Source organism: Mirounga leonina, unplaced genomic scaffold (assembly GCF_011800145.1).
Source record: "Mirounga leonina isolate KUSES-001 unplaced genomic scaffold, KU_Mleo_1.0 Mir_366, whole genome shotgun sequence".
In the NCBI taxonomy this organism is placed as follows: domain Eukaryota; kingdom Metazoa; phylum Chordata; class Mammalia; order Carnivora; family Phocidae; genus Mirounga; species Mirounga leonina.
This window is the reverse complement of record NW_023270709.1, coordinates 7,954,241-7,980,139: the sequence shown is the minus strand read 5'-3', so window position 1 is coordinate 7,980,139 and position 25,899 is coordinate 7,954,241. Positions and strand designations below refer to the sequence as shown.

The following is a 25,899-nucleotide window of genomic DNA, read 5'->3' as shown; positions in this document are numbered from 1 at the left end:
CATTTTCCCCACCACCCCTTCCTTGTAGTCCAGTCAAGTAAGTCTTTTAAATCCCCTAATTCTAACTTCCAAAAACCTCCACCTTGGGCTCAACCCAAATCTGTCCCATCCGAGCCCACTTTCCAGTCCATTTCCACAGCTCACAAATAATTGGTGGCATCCCCACATGAGGTGCTCATGGCCGAAGACAATGGTTAAGTTTCTTTCTGCTCTTCTTTGTTCTCTCTCCTACCCGGGGCTAGGAAGTGTTTTAAGTAGTTGTGCTACAGGAGAAAATAAACACTGTACCCCATAATTCATTCAGGTGCACGGACATAGAGACTAAAATGACCACTGAACTCATAAATGCGTCAAACAACAGATACCCAGGTTTGTATGTTGACACGCAGAAGTTATTTCCCTAAGTCTTCTCATGACTCCGCGCACTTGCATATAGTAAAATGCTGCAAAGGCATCAAAGCACACCCAGGGACCGCAGATCTCCTCTTCAGAAGTCATCACTACTCTACTTTTTGTTACGTGCAATTTGGAACTAAAAGAATGCCTCTGCACAGTGAGTGGCCTATAGATTAAGTGGCAAAGATGCTCTGGGAGAAGGTTCCGAATGACGGACTAGAACAAAAAGTCATCTTCTTCTAACCTGAACAGCTGTTATCTGTAACCCTTCAGGGCACAAACTGTTATCCATAACCCAGAAAAAATGGGCCCATTTGTCTAACATTATGAAATTAGGTTCTTATTCAGCAGTTTATGTCTCCCTGAAACATCTTGGGATCTGCTCTTGTTCACAAAATGACACCTAATTTGTTAAAAAAAAAAAAAAAAATTAACACACAATTTGTTCAACTACTTGTTTATTTCAGAGAGTCTTTCACTCGCCACTAGCATTTCTCAGTTCTTGATGGTAGGCAAAGAAAGGGTCAGAGCTCTTTGGACTGCTTAGCAGTATTTAATTTCCGTGTTTAGAAAATAAAGTTAAGTCCTGAGCTCCAGATATGCATTGATGAGTACAAGGTCAGGTGACCCTTCACTTGCCACCACCCAAGTCAGGAACTCTTAATGAGGGGAGAATGGGAGGGTGCAGGGTGCCCAAGGAAAAAAGACCTCCGAGAGGAGGATTTTAGAATATGTGAGTGGGGGTCAGATAAAAAATTATATGTGGCTCCCTCCTGTACATTTGCAGTCAGCAAACTATGGGCCAAATCTAGCCCTTCACCTGTTTTTGTAATTAAGGCTTTGCTGGAACACAGCCATGTTTGTTTGGTTTCATTTTGTCCATGACTGCTTTTACAATAGCAGAGGGGGGCACAGATGTTGCAGAGACCCTATGGCCCACAAAGTCAAAACTATTTACTATCTGGCCCTCAACAGGTATTTCCTGAGGATCTTTACTCAGTGAGCTACTATTACTAAATAATGTATCCTTTTCCGCAAGTCTGTCTTTTTCCTCAGGGCTATAATAGCAAAGTTTACCTTTGGTTGCTAGTAACAAAGATCTAAAAACAATGGCTTCAACAAGACACTTGTCTCTCACATAAAAGTCCAGGGCTGAACTGACACTCCGGTGCCAGAGACCCAGGCTGTACTCGACATGACTTCCATTGCCAAGGTCACACCATGGTCCAAAATGGGTGCCAGAGTACCAGCCATTACGTTCACATCCAAGTAACAGGAAGGAAAAAGGACAGCCTCGACCTAACTTTTCAGGGAAACTTTTGGAAATACCTAAACACTTCTACTTATAAATCATTAGCTAGACTTGGCCACATAGATACACCTAGTTATAGTGCTGCTTAGATAAAAAATCAAAGTTACATTATATTTTAAATGAGGGACTGGATATTGAGAGATAATTAGCAATCTCTGCCACAGGAACCTTACTCCAACCACCAAGTCCCTTATTAAGATAGGTGCACACTCTGAGCAGACTAATCATTTGGCATAGCTCCAGAATAACTGGCCTTAAATATCTGTTTAACATTTATTTAAAAGATGGTAAGATCAGTGCAGATAAAAAGTATTTTTTTGGTTGGTTGGTTGTTTTCAAATTTCCAAGCAAAAGTACAGTCTCCTCTGGAAGCAACTGGACAAATCCTACTTTCATAAGTTAGTATGTGGTTGTGTGTATAGATCTGCATCAATAGAGCATTCCTATATAGTCCAGTGATTTTTTTTTTTAAATGGAATATCTGCCTGCCTGGTGTGTTCGTGGTCAAAGGACCCCAACACTACCTCATTCTTACAGAATTTCTCCAATTAGCATGCCCATTCAGCATTTACTCTCACTACTGCAGATCACCTCCAAGTCAGATAAAAATGATATTTACCCCGCCCCCAAACCACACTTACTCCCACATCCAGGCAACAACATCTCCCTCTAACCTTTAAGATCTGATCATCTCCAACCAGAAAGGGCTACTCCTCTAACTTTTGACACTGATGATATGAGAGTAGAGGTAGGGCTAAGGCAACGGCAGGAAGCAAAGCTTGAGAAGTATAAAATTAGGAATAGATTCTGAATCCTTGATACCCATGGGTTGTCTACATATTAAACAACAATGGGGAAAAAATAACAAGTCATGTCCTTTTGGTATCTCAGTTAACATTAAACAATCAGTCTTAGTCCTACACTTTCCCTCTTCTTCAAAAGTAAGTAACTGGAATTTCACTATCAACATGGAAATTCCTGGAAATTTCTCTCTCACAGAATAGTCCTGGACTGAATGGGTATTCCATCATGTCAAAAACCCGGGCTGCTCCATATATACTGTTTCTGTAAAGTTAGGGCACAGATATCATCTGCAAACTCCAAAATAATTTAAAGGCTGCCAAAAGCAGCTCAAAGCAAGTAGAAGCTAATGAGAAGATGTGAAGGAAAGAAACAGAAACAGTGGCATTTCTCAGAAAATACTAGCAAAGACGTATTTCTCAGAGCTGAGGGTTATAATCTGAAGTTCAAAATCTTTATCACCGATAAGTATTGAAACTGAAGTAAACAAAGGCGAATCTTTTGTTTGTAAGAAGAGAAGATTTGGGGTGGGATGCAGAACTATACAAGGAATCAATGAGATGAATGAGCCATATTCAAAGAAAGACTTATTTCTTGGCACTGGAGAAGATAAAAGCCTTAGGGTGGTGAAAACAACTAGCCAGAATGATCACCCTAGCCCCTACCTGCCATGTCAACCCCCACCCTCACACCTCAACTTTGTGCACATAGCTGGTTCAGAAAATCCAATACCATTCAAATACAAGTAACAAAAAGGCAAATCATATGCATACCACAGGTACATCAATTTAAAAACTGGGGGGAAAAATAAGGAAGATGAAAGAAAAACTTTTTAACAAAGAAGTCATAGGAAAAAAAAGGTTGCCCCTGGATCGTAAGAAATTGTTGGGCAAATATCTTGCAATTGATTTTTTAAAACCAAATGAAGCAATTCCTCTATGAAGTAAAACTACAAAGAACAAATAATTCAGAGAGTAGAAGGCAAGAAAACAGGAGGAACTGAAATGTGAGCTCGCAGAACTCATACAAGGGGGAAAAACAAAGTAATCGAAGATGGAAATGGAATGTGAGCAAGGAAGAAGAGACTGCAGAAAACAGTAAGGGACAGAGAAGGTAGCAATGAGAAAAGCATTCAAAATGAAGTGTAAATAAAGAGTTTTAAAACATTAGAGAGAAAGTAATAGGTAGAGAAGTCACATAAAGGAGAGCCTACTCATGCAGAACTGGAATTCCGGAAGAATGAAACAGAACAATGGATCAGAACAAATCCTTAATGATATAACTCAAGAAAACTTTTCTAAAACCAAAGTAGAGTCAAATCTGATTAGTGTAAGACTACAGCGCACACATACACACACACACACACACACACACCAGGAAGACAGGCCAACACTGAGATGGATCCTGATAAGGTTATTAAACTTTATCCTAGAACCTAATACAGCTTTTGGCATGCGGCAAGTGCTTAATAAATATTCACTGAGAGACTGACAAAACAGCTTTTTCTCCACAAACCCCTGTTTCTGCCACATGTCCTCTGTTCCTGGGATGTGATATGGTAAGAAATCACTTCTAAAAACAATACTGAAAAACTCTAAGATCTTTAAAACATTCTGTCTCACCTATTTACTAAGACAGGAAAGATTAAACTTGCATTTTAGAAAGATTTTCAGAAAGGACTGATATAAAAGTCTTTTCTGATTAAGTATATATTCACTATAAATTCTAGAGATATTCTGTCTCATATGCATTGAGTTTCAGCAAAATTTTATTATATATTTCCATAAGCCATTTGTCACATAGAGACAAAAAAAGGATAAAATCAGAAAGTTTTTTACTTACTTTGGATGTTCAAACTTGTCTATCAGATCAACTTTTTCCACCAGGTCTCCTCCAATTGTTCGTACTAAGTCATAGAAATCGTTTTCTGTATAATTCTCAGAGGGCAACCAGAATGAGATGTCATTTATCACAGCAGGGTATTTGCTAAAAGGCTAACAAAACAAGAGGAGAAAACATAGATTGATTTGTTAGTTGGATGAGAGAATGTTTAAATTTTTCATGGGAAGTTACACTTGGCTAATTAGAAAATGCTGGTAAAACATTATTTCAGCACTTGAATTTTCAGGAACAAAATGAACTTAAAAGATAAGCCAATATTCAAAATTAGCAAATTCCATTACGAATGTTACAGATTCTTATTACATTCATGTGTAACACTACCATATATTATATTTATATAACCATTAATGTTCAATTTAGTATAAAGCAATTTGAATATATCATATTTCAGTTTTTTCCTTTGAATACTAGAGGAGAAAAAGTTCAAATTTAATTAACAAGCAATTCATTAACTTCCTGTGTTATTTTCAGGAAGTCATTTTAATAGAGAAATAAGTAAAGGCTTGTCAAAATTGATATTTCAATTGGTAATGTCATTATTTGTTAGTATTTCTAACTATTAAAATAAAGGACTGGGATGATAAGTAGTCACTTAGGGAGTTATTTTTCAAATTATGGCTCTAAGGATAGATAAACACAAATGTAGTCAATTCCCCCACTTTATCCCATTTTCCCTAGTTTATTCAAGCTCATCCTTATATTGGATAGACACTTAAAATTAGATACTTTTAAAAGTTACTGCCTTTGTTTACGTGGCTTATATACATATAAATATATATATAATAAATGTTTGTAAGTTACTGCCACAATAAAAAATGTTTCATTATATAACTATGAAGTCCTCAGGGGACATGTGCTAAAGTATAAATAAATCTGGTAGAAGAGCAAATTTATAAACTGGTTTACACCAAGCCTGATATCACTATAAACCCTTTGGTGAATCACTGATCAGAAAAAGTGTAACTTTTTAAATGACAAAACCTCTGAAGAACCAAATACTCAAATAAAAAATGATTATTCAACTTGAAATATCAATAAAGTTGTCAGACAAATGCATCAGTTCAAAACAGACATTTCAAATGAACATAATAAAGCTACCATCTAGGTGCTTCTGACAAAATACCATGGCTCCTGAAAAATATGTTTTGTTTTATCTCCTACAGTAAAGTCAAGATCCTGTGATAAATCATCCATAGGTTAATGTAACAACACATACAGGAGTACAGTGGTTACACCAGTAGCTTTTCCCTTGGACAACATCCTTTCGCCCCTTCAGGAACATGGAAATTTAGGGAGATTGGATAAAAGGCTGGGATTGCCAAGAATTCGCATGCAATGGCCCTCTTTAGTCGACCCAAGCTGAGGTACCGCTGAGCTCTGATGACAGACATGGGAGGTGTCCAACTGAGCATTTGTGTCCGCAACCCATTGACAACAGTAAACATGATAATAACAAAATAATGCTGTTAGCCAGAATTGAGGTCCCCAAGACATTAAAAAGTGCATTTTACAGTAAATTACAGTTTTAAAAACCAGGAAGAAAAGCCCAGACTGTTGCACGGCAAACTAGTTCAACCTAACAAATTATATATAACAAGTTTAAAGTAATGGTTTATCTAAAGGAAGCATTCACTATACTAACTGGTATGTGTCAGAAATGGGATACCTACTAGAGACTTCTGCTTTTTTGAGGGGGAAAATAAAAGTTTGTTTTGAAAGGATAACTACAGATCTATAGCTACTGGAATGTAGGCTTTCTGATGCTTAGCCAGAGGTGGTATTAAAAACTATCCAGTGGCTTCCCATTGATCTTAGGATAAGTCCCCAATTCTTGGAAAGTTCTAGCTCTTTATGTTCTCCAGGCTCACACCAGCCTGGCTATTTGGTTTCTTGAACACACTATGCGGCTTCCTCCAGATACTGTTTCCTGCCGTCCCTACCCTACTTCTGCTCCTCAGCTACCACGTTTACCTCTAACCCTCACAGACTCCAGCAGTCCCTTGTTATGGCAGCCTATACTTCTCTTTCATAGTACCTTTCGTTATTGTAATTGTTTGTGTAATTACTTACTTAATGTCTGTCTTTCCAGTATATTTCAATTTTTGAGGGTGGGGTGTGTATCTTTTTTTTTTTAACTTCCAAATCTCTATTACCCTGCACAGTCCCCGTGACATGGTAGGTATTCATCAAGAGCACATAAGGCTACCTTGTGTGAGCAATGGCTACGTTACAATGAATCAATTTAGCTGTTCTTTCTTCTCTAACCAGACCAGCTAATGGACATGGCAGGTAAATAAGACATAGACACTTGCCTCCATCCCTGGCTATGCTGTGATACGGAGATAGTGACCATGTGGAATGACAAAGAAGAGGCGGACAGGCAAAGTGATTTGGTAGGGACTTGATAATCCACAATCACAGAACAAGGTAATTTTAGAATTGGAAAAAAACCCTGTTAACCTAAATAAAGAGGTAAACTGAGGCAAGCTCGAATTACCAGAAACTGAGTTCATTCAGGAAAAGCAGAGGAACTGCACTTCGGAAAATGCATGCTGCAGGCAAGTCCATTGAGGACTTGGGGCAGCTGTATTAATGGGAACGAGTGCCCAGAGAAGGCAGGCCAGCCAGAGTTCAAACAGTGAGTTCACTGGCTGGAGGATAGTGAGAGATTCTTAGCAGATGTTCATTGGTCAGATGAGTCTCAGTCCACTGTAAATCAGGCATTTATAGGGAATCAGTCTCTCCATTTTCAAGTTCCATTATTCTGAGGGAGCATGCGTGAGATTCTCTGTTCCATATCTTCCGGTTCCATTTTCTAATGAAATCCCTTCACAGCCCTTAAATAGCGTTTGGTATTATTTTTGTTTTCTCATTTCTTTTCTTGATCTAGATGAGCAATGTCTATTTTATTCATCTTATCAAATAACCATGAATTGATTTGTTCTTTTGAGATCATCTCTATAATTCTCGTTTTTTTTTTTTTTAGAATTGAAGAGGTGATCAAAACTACAGTCATAGTAGAGACTTTAAAAGTCAAAATATATATGAACAATTTAGTAACAATGAGTTTGAAAACTTGGATTAAATGATAATTTTCACTTAAGACAAAATTTAAACTGATTGGCACTGTACCAAATTGATTTATCAGTCAAATCTCACACCAAAAGTGTTAGACTCAGATAGTTCATAGTATAACTTTATCAAATATTTCAGGTGAAGCAGTATCTTTAACACACTATTTCATGAAACAGAAAAGGAGGGAAAAATCAACTAATTTCATGAGTTTATAAATTTTAAGCCAGAGCTGGATAATCACAGAATAATTTTTAAAAATTGTAGACCAATTTCACCTTACAACCTACATAAAAATCCTAAAAGTAACTTCGGCAAATACAATTCAACAGCATATTAACATAAGAACACAAAATGACCAAGTAGGGTTTATTCCAGAATAACGGGAATGCTTTGAAACCAAAAAACAATCTACTAATCAACATATAAAGAAAAAAAATCATGTTTTTTTTTCAGAGACAGGAAGTATTTGATAAATATAATACTTATTCATTATAAGAAAAAAGAGGTTTTTTGGCCAACTATAAATAGAAGGCAACATCCTTCCTTCTAAGATATTTATTGAAAACCTATAGCAAACATACTAAAGTTAAAGTTTTTTAGAAGCATTCGAAATAAAGTCAAGAACAACATAAGGATACCCTCTCTCACCCTTGCTCTGTCACATTATAAATCCTAACCCAAGGCAGGAAACAGGAAAAGCTATTGGAATGGAATAAGGCAAAATTTGTGATCCTCATGTGAATCTTCCTTACTAACTATATGACTTGGACAAACTGCTTAATCTCTGTTTTCAGTTTCCTCATCTGAAAAATGGAGGATTATTAGTATTTACCTCATATAATAATTGCTATTTCATATATATCAATATACACAAAATATACAAGAGTTAATGTGAATGAACTAGAGGTACATATATCACTATGGCTGAAATACAAAAAAGTATATGTTGAGTTTTTAAAAAGTTGTATTAAGTTGTATTAAGATGTATTCACTATACAAAGTTTAAAAACAGGTATGACAATAATACATATGTACAAATAAATTGTATAAATTGTATTAAAACAGATGTGGGAAGGCTATACTGGACTTCAAAACAATGATTAACTCTGGGGAAGGAAGGAAAATATTCAAGAAGGGATTTTGCCTTTACCTTTAAGATGCAAAAGAGTTAAGGTTCAACCGTGAATTCTGCAGCAAATGCACTGAGTGAGCTCCGCATGGCTTGGGATATAGGCGGGTGGCACACCCCAGTTAGTGAGGTCAGCCCAACTCAGACTTTATTCCCTTCATGAACACTGATGCTAAACACCCTTGTAATCCCCCCTTCTTATCAGAGAGTAGCAAAAAATGCCACCCACAAACATGTCACTTTGGTATAAGGTTTACTTTGAGCTCAAAGCAACTAAAAAGAAGCTGAGACAAGAAAAGCTCTCAGCTCCGGGGCCAACACAACACAAGCACACAGTTTGCCTAAGAGCAGGACAAAAAAACTTGCAAAGGTGCCTCATCTCCCCTCTCCAATCACTGGAGACAAGCTAGACCCTTATCAGCCCAGAGATTACACCAGAAGGATCTACATATTGAACTTGACTAACGGCCCCATGTAACTTCCTTTAGTTTCCCATATATTTACCTTTCCACAATTGGCCCACACCCAGACTCGAGATTTTTTCTTTGCCTTGTTACTTCTCTAAAAATTTATTGCTCTTTTGCTAAGCTGCTCTATAAGCCCAATTACCAACCAAGCCTTGAGTTACTCTTCTCTCATAATCTGCGTGTTTCATGCATGATGCTCATGTTAATAAGGTTGTTTGTTCTAGTCTGTCTTTTGTGGCAGAGCACCAGATGACACTTAGAAGGGTAGAAAGAAAAATATTTTTTCCTCCCCCTGCAGTATCCTTACATTTATTGCATTTTGGCTACCTCTAATGGGGTTGGAATAATATCCTTACTTTATTAGGTTGAGCTAATCCTGGGAATCCATAAATGTTTTTCACAGTTTGCCCTTTTGAAAACCTCTTATCTCTGCCAATTATTGACAATTCCAACCCAAGAATTGTTTTATTTCCTGTTTGGGGTTAAGGAACAGAACAATCATGGAGTTATGTGCCACCCTAACTCCAAGTCCTCTGACTGTACTGAGTGCCCCTCGTAGGTTCATGTCCCTGTCATTATGTCCTCCAGGATCGGGACTAATGTCTGGTTTCCTGTGTAGCCCAGCAGCACTACAGTAACCGGCTAATAAATGTCGGTCAAACTCATGTTGAACTGACTACATTATGGGGTCTGTGTCCATACTTCCCAAATTTTCCAGGATAGTTCCAAAAAGGACAATTCTCCATGCCATCTGGGTCACATGAACTTGGTTTCTGAAGCTGTTTTCTTCCCTTTTTCTTTTCTTTGAAATAGTTTTGCTTGTTAAATTTTACACCCATGTCCCTTTACTCTCCCCACTTCCCTTGAAAAGGCGCACTCATGTCTTTGGACCCAAGTCTCCAGACTTGCAGGTGAGAACATTGGCAGCTGAAGTGCCAGAGTGCAGGTAATTAACAAGAGACAGATGAAAGTGGGGTGCATTTCTCCCCTGTTCCAATTAATTTCTTTTATCTTCATTATCTTTCTTCTTGCTTATTTGGTTCTATTCTGTTCTTTCCCCAGCTGACTTAAGCGAAAAAATAACTCATGTATTTTGGGGCTTTCTTAGTTTTGAGTAAAAGCCTTTAAGGCTATTAATGTTCCTCTAAATACCTCTTTAGATATATCCCACAAACTATGTCTTTCCCTATATTTCCTCCTTTCTTGTATTCTATTGGATTGGTTAATTTTTAAAAATATCCTAATATTTTTCCTTCTTCAGTTTAAAAAGCTGTAAATTGTATGTCTATTCTCTTTTTTTAAAAAAGATTTTATTTATTTATTTGAGGAGGGAGCATGAGCGAGGGGTAGGGGCAGAGGGAGAGGGAGGAACAGACTCCTGGCCGGACAGACAGTCCGACATGGAGCTCAATCCCAGGACCCTGGGATCATGACCTGAGCTGAAGGCAGATGCTTAACTGACTGAGCCACCCAGGTACCCCTGTATGTCTTTTCTTTAATACACACACACACACACACACATATCCTTTAATAAACTGATCTAAAGCCTAAATTTATTTAGGATCTCTAATCTGTCTTAGACAGAAACCTTAGTTTTTTTTTAAACAGCTCTTCTCCCCAACTATTAGATTTTTATCCTTTAAAAAGCACACACAAAATAATAAGATATTTAAGACAATGATTAATTTAAGCTAAAAAATTGTTTTTAATTTTATATTTGTCCTCTTTGTTGGGAGACAATTGTCCATGGAATTTCCACACAACCTGTAACCGCTTGTGTCAACAAAGACCCTTGGAAGACAGAGGTAGTTTCTCCCTTGGGGGCAAGAGCAGATTTGTTTTTTTTTCACCAGGACAATAAAGATAATGTCTTCCTCAGGGGCGAAGATACGGCAGGCTGGCTCACAGTTTCTTCAAAGGAATGGAAGGAAAGCGAGGAAATAAACATAATCCAAGAACGAAAAGATTGCAGAGCTGCACAGCTCGGTGGTTTTCAGCTGTGCTCTAAGGCCAGTGTGGGAGTAGAAGCCACCTGAGCTGCTCGGCGTCGCCCCTCTGGGGTTTGGGGCTTTAGGAGAAGCGATGTGAACAGGAAGCCCAGTCACAGTCCTTCGTCTCTGACCCTGGAGTCTCTCCAGCAGCCATGAGACTGGCAGACACCTCGTGACCTTGCAAGCAGGGGGAAATCGTAGGCCTTTCATAGTTTCTGACAGCCTTCCTTCTGCTCACTTTTGTTCTTGCACACGAACATCTTTTAATCGTCTCTTCCGAGAAAGTAGGTGGGAGGCAAACTCTCAGTATTTACATGTCTGAAACCCCTCATACAAATAATTTAGCAGGGCACAGAATTGTAGGTTTATAATTGTCTCTACTTGGCACTTCGAAAATATTTCTCTAGACTTATGCTGATGACAAGTCTAATGTCAGTCAGCGCTGCTTTTTCCTAGGGAATCTGTCTTTTCTTCCTGGCAGATGTGAAGAGTTTTATCTTTATCCTAGAGGCTCTGCAGTTCGATTCCGATTAGGCCTGGTCTGCATTTATCTCCATTTATTCTGCTCCGTACTCAGAGTGTGCCTGCGATCGGAGGGCTCGTGTCTTGTGCCACTTCGGAAAAATTCTGGCCACTCCTGTGCCATTCTTTTCATTCTCTTCTGGAACTGCAATAACACATACTGTGGAGCTTCTTTATCTTCACTTAACTCAATTCAGGTTTTTAATCTTTACATATTCGTGCTGTATTCTCGGTGAGTTCTTTAGTAATAGCTTAATTTCTTAATTCTCTTCTCAATGGAGTCTAGTCTCATCTGTTTTTCTCTTCTTTATTTCAATGAATTCTGTTACTCATTTCTGATATTTCTAATTGTTTCTTTTTCATATCGATTTACATTCTATTTCTGCCTGGTTTTGCCCCTTATTCAGAATTTCCTGTTCTTCTCCTTTTGTATTTTTTTAATGGGTATTATCCTCCATTGATCTCTCTAAGGATGTTAGGCATTCCTTTTTTAAAGAACACTTTTTGGGGCGCCTGGGTGGCTCAGTTGGTTAAGCGACTGCCTTCGGCTCAGGTCATGATCCCAGAGTCCCTGGATCGAGTCCCGCATCGGGCTCCCTGCTCCGCAGGGAGTCTGCTTCTCCCTCTGACCCTCCCCCCTCTCTCTCATTCTCTCTCTCTCAAATAAAAATAAATAAAATCTTTAAATAAATAAAGAAAGAAAGAACACTTTTTGATTTTACTTTACTCTCCAGTGAATTCAGATTCTAGTTGTTGATTTGGTTGGCTGACACTCTGAGGTCAGAGTTCTTTATGTGGTTTGGAATTTGTGTGTGCAGACCCATCTTGTATGGGAGACAATCACTAATGTCCTCTCCCTAAACCGCTCCTTGGTTAGAGATTTTTACGGTTCCTGTACTTGTATTCCTAGCCCAGAATCAAACTGGTAGTGCTGTCTGGGTTCCCACCCAAAGGTGAGATTGCTGATGATGCCATAGGGGTGACTTATCTCAGTTCCTGATAAAGAGGCCATGTCTCAAAATATACACATGGATCAATGGAACAGAACAGAAAGCCCAGAAACAATCCCATGATTATATAGTCAATTAATTTTTGGTAAAGGAGGCAAGAATATACAATGGGAAAAAGACGGTCTCTTCAACAAATGGTGATGGAAAACTGGACAGCTACATTCAAAAGAATGAAACTGCACCACTGTCTTACATCGTACACAAAAATAAACTCAAAATGGATTACGGATCTTGGAGACCTGATTGGAGGTCAAGAGCCTTGGAGACCTGAAACCATAAAAATCCTAAAAGAGAGCACAGGCAGTAATTTCTCTGACATCAGCCATTGCAACATCTTTCTAGATAAGTCTCCTACGGCAAGGGAAACAAAATCAAAAATAACCTATTCGAAGTATAACAAAATAAAAAGCTTCTGCATAGCAAAGGAAACAATCAACAAAAGTAAAAGACAAGCTACCGCATGAAAGAAGATATTTGCAAATGACATATCTGATAAAGGGTTAGTATCTAAAATATGTAAAGAACTTATATAATTCAACACCCCAAAACCAAATAATCCAATTTAAAAATGGGCAGAAACTGATGGCTAACAGATACAGGAAAAGATGCTCAACACCACTCATCATCAGGGAAATGCAAATCAAAGGCACAATGAGATATCACCTCACACTTATCAGAATGGCTAAAATCAAAAATTCAGGAAACAACAGCTGTTGGTGAGGATGTGGAGAAAAAGGAGTCCGCGTACACTGTTGGTGCGAATGCTGGTACAGCCACTATGGAAAACAGTACGGGGATTCCTCAAAAAATTAAAAATAGAATTATCATATGATCCGGTAACTGCACTACTTGGTATTTGCCCAAAGAATATGAAAACACCAATTCAAAATGATATATGCACCCCTATGTTTACTGCAGCATTAGTTACAATAGCCAAATATGGAAGGAACCCCGTCCATCAACTGATGAACAAAGTGGTATATATACAGTGAAATATTACTCAGCCACAAAAAGTCTGAAATCTTGCCATTTGCAACAGCATGGATGGTTCTAGAGGGTATAATGCTAAGTGAAATAAGTCAAAGAAAGACTAATATATGATTTCACTCATGTGTGGAATTTAAGAAACAAACAAACAAAAACAAACAAAAGAAGATACAGAAACCCAGACTCTTAACTCTAGAAAACAAACTGCTGGTTCCCAGAGGGGTGGTGGGTACAGGGATGGGTGAAGTAGGTGATGGGGATTAAGAGCACACTTATCATGATGAGCACTGAGTCATGTACAGAATTGTTGAATCTGTATCTTATACACCTGAAACTAACATAACACTGCATGTTAAGTATACTGGACTTAAAATTAAAATAGAAGAGGCCATGTCTCTGTCCTGTTCTCCTCCCCGTAGGATCAAAGCTTCACTTAAGCTAAGGGCTACAGGTCATGGTGGCGGCAACTTGCAGCAGTGATAATTGCCTCCTTTCTAGAGTAGGAGAGCACAACCACTGCCCAACCCTATTTTTTTCAGGAGAGTATACACTCTGGCCCAGCGCATTATGCACAGCTCTTTCAGTCCCGATGCTCTGCCAGAGCCAAACCACTGGCTTCCCGTCCTTGCTTATGAACTGGAGCGCACAGCGTCTTCATTCTCACTTTCCACTTTGTGTTTGTCTCTGGTCCACAGATATATATCTTTTGTAGGGGGAAAAGGCAAAGGCATGGTCCTGCCTTTTTCATGTTCTCTTTTTAGATTGTTATCACGGCTGTGTGTGTGAAGCAGGTAAAGAGCAGTCCACAAAGCAACACCGGGTTGACTCTGTATTTCCTTACACAATGGTTCTTCACTCTGTATGGGAGAGCACACAGACCTCTTGGAGAATATGAAGATGCAAATCTTTGTTCCCAGAACATATTTTCACAAATGCAGATTTCTGCATAGGCTTCTAGGGTTCACAAGCCCAGTAAAAGTCATTCAAGGTGTCAGATAAGGACATCTTTGACCCATACTCAAAATCATGTCATGAGTTCAAATACAGACAACTGAAATTACTGTATGAAGAGAACTGAAAAATACCAAATACATACCAAAATATCATATGGTAATAAGTACCATATGATATATATACACATAAGTATGTGTAGTTTGCATACCTATACATTTTAAGGAATGTATACTTTATGGTAATAAAGACACAGATGAGGTCATCATTGTCTTGTAGTAGCTACTAGGAATGTAGACATATTTACAGAAATAAAAAAGTCTGCTTTTTACAGGCTGGACAAAGAAACTCCTTACTGAAACTCAGGACAACTCTGAAGGGCCATCCTCATTTAGAGCTGCCTATGGGTGGGCTGAGGCCTTTGCTGTCAATGCATCACAGCCCAACTTCTCCCCTTAACCAGTCCCGCTTCCGTCCCTTCCCTTCCACAGGGGTTGATCCTGACAGAACCTGAAAATAAGCTTCCAGCTTGCTAACTTCTGTCTTAGAGGATGCCTTCTGGGGGACCCTGACTCATGACTCCTAGACAACAACAAAACCAGGTGACAAAAGAATTTGGTGTGTCTAGGGGGACAGCAAGCATCAAGGAACATACACTCAGAGTGAGGCAGATCTGGATTGGAATTTGGGTCCCTACTACCCCGTGGAAGTGCCCTACCAAACCTGAGGGTTACGCCCACAAAGACGTGAACCACAGCCCCAGGTGCATCTTGGCAGGGTGCTTCATGATCCTCCCAGAGGCTGTCTCCTACTCACCCTTTCATCCCCCGGAAGGCTATCAGGAGGCAGCTTCTCATCACCACATGGGTTCTGAAGAGGTATGAGGCTTCCTGCCTTTGCTTTCCTCACGAGAGGCACAGGATATATAACCTCTTAGCTGTAGTCTAGAACTGGCTCCTCAGAACGGAGTCCTTCACAACTTTTGTTATAATCATCCACTTGTTAGAGACTGAATTAGGTTGGAGTCCTAAACCCCAATAGCTCAGAATGTAACCTTACTTGGAGAAAGAGTCTTTACAGAGATAATCAAGTTAAAATGAGGTCATTAGGGTGGGCCCTAATCCAGTATGACTGATGTCCTTATATAAAGGGGAACTTGGGCACAGTGACAGACCCACAGGGAGATCACCATGTGAGGAATCAGAGACAGGGGTGCTGCTTCTACGAGACAAGGAATGACCAAGATGGCCAGCAAACTGCAGAAGCTAGTGGGGAGGCTGGAACAGATTTTGCCTCACAGTCCTCAGAAGGAACTGACCCTTTTGTGATCTTAATTTCAGATTTCCAGGCTCCAGGACTATGAGACAAAAGAAGCCCCCCAGTCTGTGGCACCTTGTCATAGCAGCTCCAGGACACCAATATAGCCCCTTTTGTATCCATGTCATCCTTTTTTGGTGTGTGGGAGAGGGACCACAGGGAACTGGCTACAGTCTATGTGAGTAACGAACCATCTAAAATCTAGAGGTGGCTCCCTGCAGCTAATCAGCCAAATCAGCAGGCCTGGGCCTCGCCTGGTGTGTTCAGGCCTGAGAAAACTTACATCACAGTTTCTCCATCTATAGAATGGAGACAGCACCTACCTCAGCAAACTGTAGTGCAAATGACATAACATTCATGAAGCACATACTTAAGTCATTTTCAAGCCAAAACAATGACTTGGATAGTTCAACATATGCACAATTTTTTTTTTTTAAAGATTTTATTTATTTATTTGACAGAGAAAGACACAGCGAGAGAGGGAACACAAACGGGGAGTGGGAGAGGGAGAAGCAGACTCCCTGCTGAGCAGGGAGCCCGATGCGTGACTCGATCCCGGGATTCCAGGATCATGACCTGAGCCGAAGGCAGTCGCTTAACCAATTGAGCCACCCAGACATATGCACAATTTTGACTGTTGTCCGCAACACCTGGTTATAAATCATATGCTTGCCAAAGTGACTGGGGCGGGGGCAGGGGTCTAAAAAATGAGTTTGGGTTTCACAGTACTACTCCATCCTCACTGGCCCCTTGCTCCAGGCTCACCTCCATATTTAAAATCCAAATGTCCCCATGTACCTTCCAAGGTTAAGATCCTTAAAGGCTCCCTTCTTACCATCCCACGATAAAATCAAAGTTCTTTAGGCCCTCTGTCCCTGCTCATAAATGTTCTCAAGGAAGATAATCTTAACTTGCAGTTGGTAACACAACGTGATACTTTGATTCCAGTTCGCTGTGTTTCTACCTCAGAGTCTTCCTCTTAAATGCTCTTCTCCCGTTCAATGATACTAAGGCAGGATAACAGATCATCGTTCCCCACTACGCATGTTTTCTGTACTAGTCAATCATTATTAACTCAACTTCTGTCTTCTTCCCTCTAGGCAAAGCTATGACATATTCTTTTTCTTTTTCTGGTTTAGTAATTATTTTGACAGTCCCTCGAACGGGGGAGGGGCTGTTTCTTCGAGAGTTCTGGAACTGTCAAGGTGACTTGTAGTCCGCTTTTTTTTTTTTTTTTAAAGATTTTATTTATTTATTTGAGATAGAGAGAGCATGAGAGGGGGGAGGGTCAGAGGGAGAAGCAGACTCCCCACCGAGCAGGGAGCCCGATGCGGGACTCGATCCCGGGACTCCAGGATCATGACCTGAGCCAGAGGCAGTCGCTTAACCAACTGAGCCACCCAGGCGCCCCTTGTAGTCCGCTTTTAACCAGGCTGACTTTAGACAAAGGATTACTTCGCAGCTCTTCGGGCAGTGTTTCTCTTTCTAGATCAGAACACACAGTCCCTTGGTTTTTACCGCAATTATGTTATTAACGGCTACCGTTGGTGGGGTGCTGTGTGCCGAAGGCTGTGTCGTGCACTTCCTGTGCATCCGCTCGTTAGCACCCGGCACAGTCCCATGGGATGGACCCTACTCCTCTTCCCACCATGTCCACGTGGGTGGCGTGCAGACCTTGGTTCACTTGCTCAAGGTCAAACAGCGGGAAGCGGCAGAGCCAAGATCAAATGCAGGGCAGGTGGTGCTCCTGACGCCTACGCTTTAAGGCCTCCCATTTAAATCTAGGGGCTCACAGAAAATGGCTCCGTTTCCAGTACTGTTTCCAGAAGTAGCCCATGTAGCCTAATTAGTAATTATGTAAATAAGAACAAGTCTAACATTTATCCCTATGGTGCCTTCCATGACATTTCCTTTTCGAATGATTCATTGAGCTTTCAGATTAATTATCTTGATTTATAAGTACTTCTAGACTGTTTACAGCCTGTGTGATTGTGTTCTTATCTAAATTAACTTAAAAATCAGTCTTACTTATAAAAACAGTGCGTACTGTCAATTACTTTGCTTTGCATTCCAATGTTTCACAGCCCTTAATTTAATTCCCTCTATTCATTTTGTAATAAAAAAAAAACCTGTTTATCAAATCTGGCTGGCAGGTTCAGCACTTCACAAATTCAGGTTGTTCTAACTCATGATTCCATGCTGCCTTGAGGTTTCTCACTTTGTTCCAATATTCTGTTTTTATTCTTACTTAATTTCTGAGTGCCAGGAGCATAGCATGTTGGTCAGAGGTAAGCACAACTCCTACTCAGGCAACTTCTATCCTGTGACTTCACCCAGAAACCATATGAGAACCAGCAAGTTCAAAATATTCTTTCAAACTTTCAGTTTCTCATAACTATTCTTAATTTTTTTTGAAGATTTTATTTATTTATTTATTTGACAGAAAGAGAGGGAGCAACAGAGGAAGAGGGAGAGGCAGGCTCTCCACTGAGCAGGGAGCCCAACACGGGACTCGATCCAAGGACCCTGGGATCATGATCTGAGCCGAAGGCAGACACTTAACTGACTGAGCCACCCAGGCACCCCTTGTTTTTAATTTTTTTTATTTTTGCCTTTGTGATTTTATAAAATTAAAAAAATGCCAATAGTAAACTGCATTGCTGTGTAATCATGAAAATACAAGGGTTTTTTTTTGTTTGTTTTGTTTTGAAAATACAAGGTATTTTAAATGGCAAAAAAAAAAAAAAAAAGAATTTCAGTTCTGGTTGAAGATTCACAGAAAACAAAGAATTTCCATAATGAAATCGTGGGGACCACTCATTTTAGGGCAGCCTTCTACTGAATTAACGTCCCATGTTTCTATACCATAGTTCCCCCCCTCAACGATCTCCTGGACCCCCTCAGAGCAGAAACAAAATTTCGAATCCTTCTGAATCCTCTCAAATTTACTTTAGAGCTCTAGACATCTTAAATATTTAAAACAAATCGTGTGCATGTGAAAAACAAAGATGTGTTTGCTACTGCTGTTTAGCCAGGGTGGGGAGTGGAGAGCTGGGGCCCCACATTCTCTGTGGGACCTTAGGGATCCCAAGCAAGGTCTCAGGGCCCTGCCGGAATGTAATGGCTTCTAACTTAAAAGAAAAAAGTAAGCCTCAGAAATCTCTGTTCAAATAAAATATCATAGGAGCTTCTAGTGAGAGAAGGAATTGCAGGGGAGTGGGAGCCTGCAGCCCAGACCATTAGCTTAGAGTCCTGGCGGAGAACCACACACACAGAATACAAATGGGAAGATGTTCCAAAATCGACTGTGGAGAGGGTCACACATCTCTGCGAATATGCTAAAGACCACGGGATCACACAACTTAAATGGGTGAATTGTGCGGTATGTGGACCGTATCTCAACAGAGGTATGAAAACAGTTAAGTGACTAAATAAACTTAATTGATCAAAGAAATAAGCGTTCTAGAAATGGAGAGCTTCTATTTTGTATTTAGTCTCTATCTCATCTTCAGAACTTATCAAAGACTTCATTTCTGCACTCATATTTTCAGGTGAGATAATTAAACCTTTCTTTTTTTTTTTTTTTAAAGATTTTATTTATTTATTTGTCAGAGAGAGAGCGCGTGAGCACAGGCAGGGGGAGAGGAAGAGGGAGAAGCAGGCTCCCCACCGAGCAGAGAGCCCGACGCGGGACTTGATCCCAGGACCCCGGGATCATGACCTGAGCCAAAGGCAGCCGCTTAACCAACTGAGCCACTCAGGCGTCCCAAGATAATTAAACCTTTCTGAAGCAGGCATTACTTCTGTACTCTGGGCTTTTCTCTCCAGGGTAAAATGTTTGTCAAAGTTTTGCCCAATTGTTTAAATCTCCCAGTAAATGCCTGGTCTGGATCTTCACAGCTTTGTACAATCACTATAGTTTAAGTGAGGTCACATCTAGCTTTTTGATCATTTTTTCCAGTAAATCATGTTTACTGGGAGACAGGTATTTCCCTTCCTTAAGCCTCAAGTAAGTGAATGGGGGCCCCATTTTATTCCATCTCGTTCTCCTGCCTCCTGGGAAAAATACAAAATGGGAAACTGGATTTGTTCATCTAAAACCGCAAATGTAACCTCAATTAGAACACGGACTCTGTGAGGGCAATCGCAGTTTCTTCTTCATTTTATGTCACCTCAATCTGTACCAGACCCCCCACTCTGCCAGGGACTGCACACGCTGCGAGGTAAACCCCAGGGCCAGCTCAAAAAAGTAACTTGAACTTGCCAGATGTCATACAGAGCTGGCTTTCTGACTATTCCCAGGGGAAAACAGGCAAACAAAAATTAACCTCAAGAACTTTAAACGTTTGATTTCAATGGCTTGTTCAAAACTGGAGTAAAGACCAAACTTGAGACTCTCACTGACAAAAGGCCTTTTATAGAGCAGACTCTCTTGGATTTGACCTTCTTCCTTGCTTTCTCATCCCACTTTCTTCCACCACAACCCTGTCTACGGGTCCTTTTAGGCCACATCCTTTTAGGTGTTTTAGGCCATCAAGATGCCTTGATACTACATGTCTTAATATTTCTTCCTGACTCCCATAATGCCCCCAAATTAACACTGTCTCAACTGTTTTACAGCAACAGACCCCAGCGAACAGATAGCCATCCCTGTTGTATTCTCAAGTTGTATTCTCATCCCTTTTGGTAACAGAAATGTCTAGGGGAGATGGGTTAGGTTAATTACTTCTGAAAAAACACTTATTGATTTGTTATTTCTAGAATAGAATCTAATACCAACTCTCTGCCATAGGGTAGAAATGGATAGGGGAACAAAAAGTTGTGACCATTGAAATTTTTAAAACATTGTAGCTGCTCTGGGCAAGGACAGGGGTGGCCAGGGGATGGAATGAAACGGGGAGGAAAACATGAGATGCAAGGTGCTGGGGACATTCACCACGGTGGGGTGCTGACTCCATGGGTACCCGCCATACTATTCTACTTCACAACTTAAACACATTATTTTTCAAATATCCAAATACTAGATTTAAAAAATTAAAGGAAAAAAGGATATCAATACTTAGTCATTTACCTACAGAAATTATATAATGGAAGGAAACATTGGCCACAGATTATGCATTCACATGTGAAAAAGAAATAGTTTTTTCCATATTTAAAAATAAAATTCCCGCTGTTAGTACTGGACTCTATTTCAACAAAGAAAAAAATGAGTTCAGCTTCCCCACATGAGAGACAAATGTGAAGCATTATTTTCTTTTGCACCAAATCCAAACGAGTCTAGCAGAGTCCACAACAAAAGTTCACAGAGGGCAGATGTGATACGTTAGTTGAAAGTAAATGGAATGTGGGGGGAGGGGGGGCGGAGCAAGATGGCGGAGGAGTAGGAGACCTGGATTTCGTCTCCTCTCAGGAATTCAGCGGGATAGGGATCAAACCATTCTGAACACCTACAAACTCAACAGGAGATCGAAGAAAAGAAGAGCAACAGCTCTCTGAACAGAAAAGCGACCACTTTCTGGAAGGTAGGACGTGCGGAGAAGTGAATCCGAGGCGATATTCGGGAGGATAGACGGCGGGGGAGGGGCCTCCGTCGGCCGCTTCTGGCAAGTGATAGAACCGCGGAGCACAAAATCGGAACTTTTAAAAGTCTGCTCCGCCGAGGGACGTCACTCTGGTGGCTAAGCGGGGGGTGGAACCCTCCGGGACAGTGTGGTCTCAGGACCCTCGGGGTCACAGAAAGACCGGGGGTGCCTGAGTGTGGCAGAGCTCCCAGGTAACGGAGCAGGGAAGCCGGCTGCAGAGGCGGAGCCCAGGCGCGGGCTCTCAGCTCGGGGTGGCCATAAACCGTGATCCGCGGCACCGTCGGGCCCCTGCTCCTCCAGCAGGGACCCGACAAGCGGCAGATCCGGGGAGACTCACCTTCCTCCCCCGGGAGGAGCCGCGCGGGAGTGCACTGCAGGGATCTGCTGGGTTTGGAGACTCCACACCGAGTCAGGTGCCAGAGATAGAAATGCTCGGTCATAGGCCGGGTGAGCACGGAGTGTGGCCGGAGACCGGGGTGACAGGAGTGACTGACGGCTTTTCTCTGGGGGCTCACTGAGGAGTGGGGCCCCGAGTTCTCGGCTCCTACGGGGCGGAGATTGGGAGGCCGCCATTTTCACTCTCCGCCTCCAAAGCTGTACGGAAAGCTCGCAGGGAACAAAAGCCCCGGAGAGCAAACCCGAGCAGATTACTCAGCCGGGAGAGGGCAAGGGCGGGGCAATTCTGCCTCCAGCAGAGACATTTGGAAACCACGGCAACAGGCCCCTCTCCAGAAGATCAGTGAGAAGAGCCAGCCAAGACCAAGTTTACTGATCAATGAGAACGGCAGAACTCCAGCGCTAGGGGAATACTGCACACAGAATTCATGGCTTTTTTACCATGATTCTTTAGTTTTTCAAAGTTAATTTTTTTTAACTGTCTTTTTTTTTTTTTTTTGAGTTTTTCTTTTTCCCTTTTTCAACCAACATCTTATCAATCCCTTTTTTTAAAAAACATTTTTCAGGGGTGCCTGGGTGGCTCAGCCGTTAAGCGTCTGCCTTCGGCTCAGGTCATGATCTCAGGGTCCTGGGATCGAGCCCCGCATCAGGCTCCCTGCTTGGCAGGAGTCTGCCGCTCCTGCTCCCTCTGCTACTCTCTCTCTCTGTCAAGTAAATAAATAAAATATTTAAAAAAACAAACAAACAAACCATTTTTCAGGGGCGCCTGGGTGGCTCAGTTGGTTAAGCGACTGCCTTCGGCTCAGGTCATGATCCTGGAGTCCCGGGATCGAGTCCCGCATCGGGCTTCTTGCTCGGCGGGGAACCTGCTTCTCCCTCTGACCCTCCCCCTCTCATGTGCTCTCTGTCTCTCTCATTCTCTCTGTCTCAAATAAATAAATAAAATCTTTAAAAAAAAAACATTTTTCATTTTTTAGAGTCATATTCTATACCTTCATAGTAGTTACCCGTATTTTTGGCATATATATATAAGTTGTTCTCTCTTTAAAATTTTGAGATAGTTTCTTCTAACAGATTAAAATATACCCCAAATCTCTAGTATATGGTTTTTTCTACTCCCCTGCCTGATCACATTCTCTTCCTTTTTTTTTCCTTTTCCTTTTTTTAAATCCTCTTCTTTCTTTTTTCAAACAACTTATCAATTCCTTTTAAAAAATTTTTTATACTTTCCATCTTTACAGTCATGTTCCATCCCTTCATCATATCAACCCTTATTTTTGCACATATATAAGTTTTTCTTTCTTTAAAATTTTGGGAGGCACTTTTTTCTAAAAGACCAAAATACACCCCAAATCTAGTGTGTGGCACTGATCTATATACCAGCCTGATCATATTTGATCACATTCTGGTTTTTTTTGTTGTTGTTGTTTTGTTTTGTATGTTTTTGTTTTTATCTTTATCTTTTTCTATTTCTTTTTTCTCTCTTTTCGTTTCTTTTTCCACTGCTTCAGGTCTTTTCTGATTTGTTTAGAGTATATTTTCTGGGGACGTTGTTACTCTGCTAGCATTTTGTTCTCTCATTAATCTATTCTCCTCTGCACAAAATGACAAGACGGAAAAAATCACCTCAACAAAAAGAACAAGAGGTACTACCGACTGCCAGGGACCTACTCAATACGGACATTAGTACGATGTCAAATCTAGAGTTCAGAATCATCACTGTAAAGATACTAGCTGGGCTTGAAAAAAATATGGAAGTTATTAGAGAAACTCTTTCTGGAGAAGGAAAAGAACTAAAATCTAACCAAGTATAAATCAAAAAGGCTATTAATGAGGTGCAATCAAAAATGGGGGCGCTAACTGCTAGGATAAATGAGGCAGAAGAGAGCATCAGTAATATAGAAGACCAAATGATGGGAAATAAAGAAGCTGAGAAAAAGAGAGATAAACAACAACTGGATCACGAGGGCAGAATTCGAGAGATAAGCGATACCATAAGACAAAACAACATTAGAATAATTGGGATCCCAGAAGAAGAAGAAAGAGAGAGAGAGGCAGAAGGTATAATGGAGCAAACCATAGCAGAGAACTTCCCTAATTTGGGGAAGGAAACAGGCCTCAAAATCCAGGAAGCACAGAGAACCCCTCTCAAAATCAATGAAAATAGGTCAACACCCCGACATCTAATAGTAAAACTTACGAGTCTCAGAGACAAAGAGAAAATCCTGAAAGCAGCTCGGGAGAAGAGATATGTAACCTACAATGGTAGAAACATTAGATTGGCAACAGACCTATCCACAGAGACCTGGCAGGCCAGAAAGGACTAGCAGGTATATTCAGAGCACTAAATGAGAAAAATATGCAGCCAAGAATACTCTATCGAGCTAGGCTGTCATTGAAAATTGAAGGAGAGATAAAAAGCTTCTAGGACAAACAAAAACTAAAGGAATTTGCAAACACAAAACCAGCCCTACAAGAAATCTTGAAAGGGGTCCTCTAAGCAAAGAGAGACCCTAAAAGCAACATAGACCAGAAAGGAACACAGACAATATACAGTAACAGTCACCTTACAGGCACTAAATTCCTATCTTTCAATAGTTACCCTGAATGTAAATGGGCTCAATGCCCCAATCAAAAGACACAGGCTATCAGACTGGATTAAAAAACAAGACCCATTGATATGCTGTCTGCAAGAGACTCATTTTAGAACCAAAGACACCCCCAGATTGAAAGTGAGGGGGTGGAAAACCATTTACCATGCTAATGGACACCAAAAGAAAGCTGGGGTGGCAATCCTTATATCAGACAAATTGGATTTTAAACCAAAGACTGTAATAAGAGATGAGGAAGGACATTATATCCTACTTAAAGGGTCTATCCAACAAGAAGATCTAACAATTGTAAATATCTATGCCCCTAACATGGGAGCAGCCAATTATATAAGGCAATCAATAACAAAAGCAAAGAAACACATCGACAACAATACAATAATAGTGGGGGACTTTAACACCCCCCTCACTGAAATGGACAGATCGTCTAAGCAATAGATCAACAAGGAAATAAAGAGTTTAAATGACACACTGGACCAAATGGACTTCACAGACATATTCAGAACATTCCATCCCAAAGCAACGGAATACACATTCTTCTCTAGTCCCCATGGAACATTCTCCAGAACAGATCACATCCTAGGTCATAAATCTGGTCTCAACCAGTACCAAAAGACTGGGATCATTCCCTGCCTATTTTCAGACCACAGTGCTTTGAAACTAGAACTCAATCACAAGAGGAAAGTTGGACAGAACTCAAATACATGGAGGCTAAAGAGCATCCTACTGAAGAATGAATGGGTCAACCAGAAAATTAAAGAAGAATTTAAAAAATACATGGAAACCAATGAAAATGAAAACACAACTGTTCAAAATCTTTGGGATGCAGCAAAGGCAGTCCTAAGAGGAAACTATATAGCAATACAAGCCTTTCTCAAAAAACAAGAAAGGTCTCAAGTACACAACCTAACCCTACATCTAAAGGAGCTGGAGAAAGAACAGCAAATAAAGCCTAAATCCAGCAGGAGAAGAGAAATCATAAAGATCAGAGCAGAAATCAATGAAATAGAAACTAAAAGAACAGTAGAACAGATCAACGTAACTAGGAGCTGGTTCTTTGAAAGAATTAACAAGATTGATAAACCCCTGGCCAGACTTATCAAAAAGAGAAGAGAAATGACCCAAATCAACAAAATCATGAATGAAAGAGGAGAGATCACAACCAACACAAAGAAATACAAACAATTATAAGAACATATTATGAGCAACTCTATGCCAGCAAATAAGATAACCTGGAAGAAATGGATGCATTCCTAGAGATGTATCAACTACCAAAACTGAACCAGGAAGAAATAGAAAACCTGAACAGACCTATAACCACTAAGGAAATTGAAGCAGTCATCAAAAATCTCCCAAAAAACAAAAGCCCAGGGCCAGATGGCTTCCCAGGGGAATTCTACCAAACATTTCAAGAAGAATTAATACCTATTCTTCTGAAACTGTTCCAAAAAA

General features: G+C 40.4%; 1 protein-coding gene across 10 annotated transcripts in view; it reads right to left on the bottom strand.

The window, feature by feature from the left end:
• The window catches only part of FARS2 (phenylalanyl-tRNA synthetase 2, mitochondrial), a 616,343-nt gene that overhangs the window by 198,189 nt on the left and 392,255 nt on the right, over window positions 1–25,899 (bottom strand). For all 10 annotated transcript variants that reach the window (XM_035030777.1, XM_035030780.1, XM_035030779.1 and 7 more), the window contains one exon: window positions 4,352–4,503. In XM_035030777.1, the coding sequence (XP_034886668.1) occupies window positions 4,352–4,503 (152 nt within the window). The remainder of the gene's footprint in view (window positions 1–4,351; window positions 4,504–25,899) is intronic.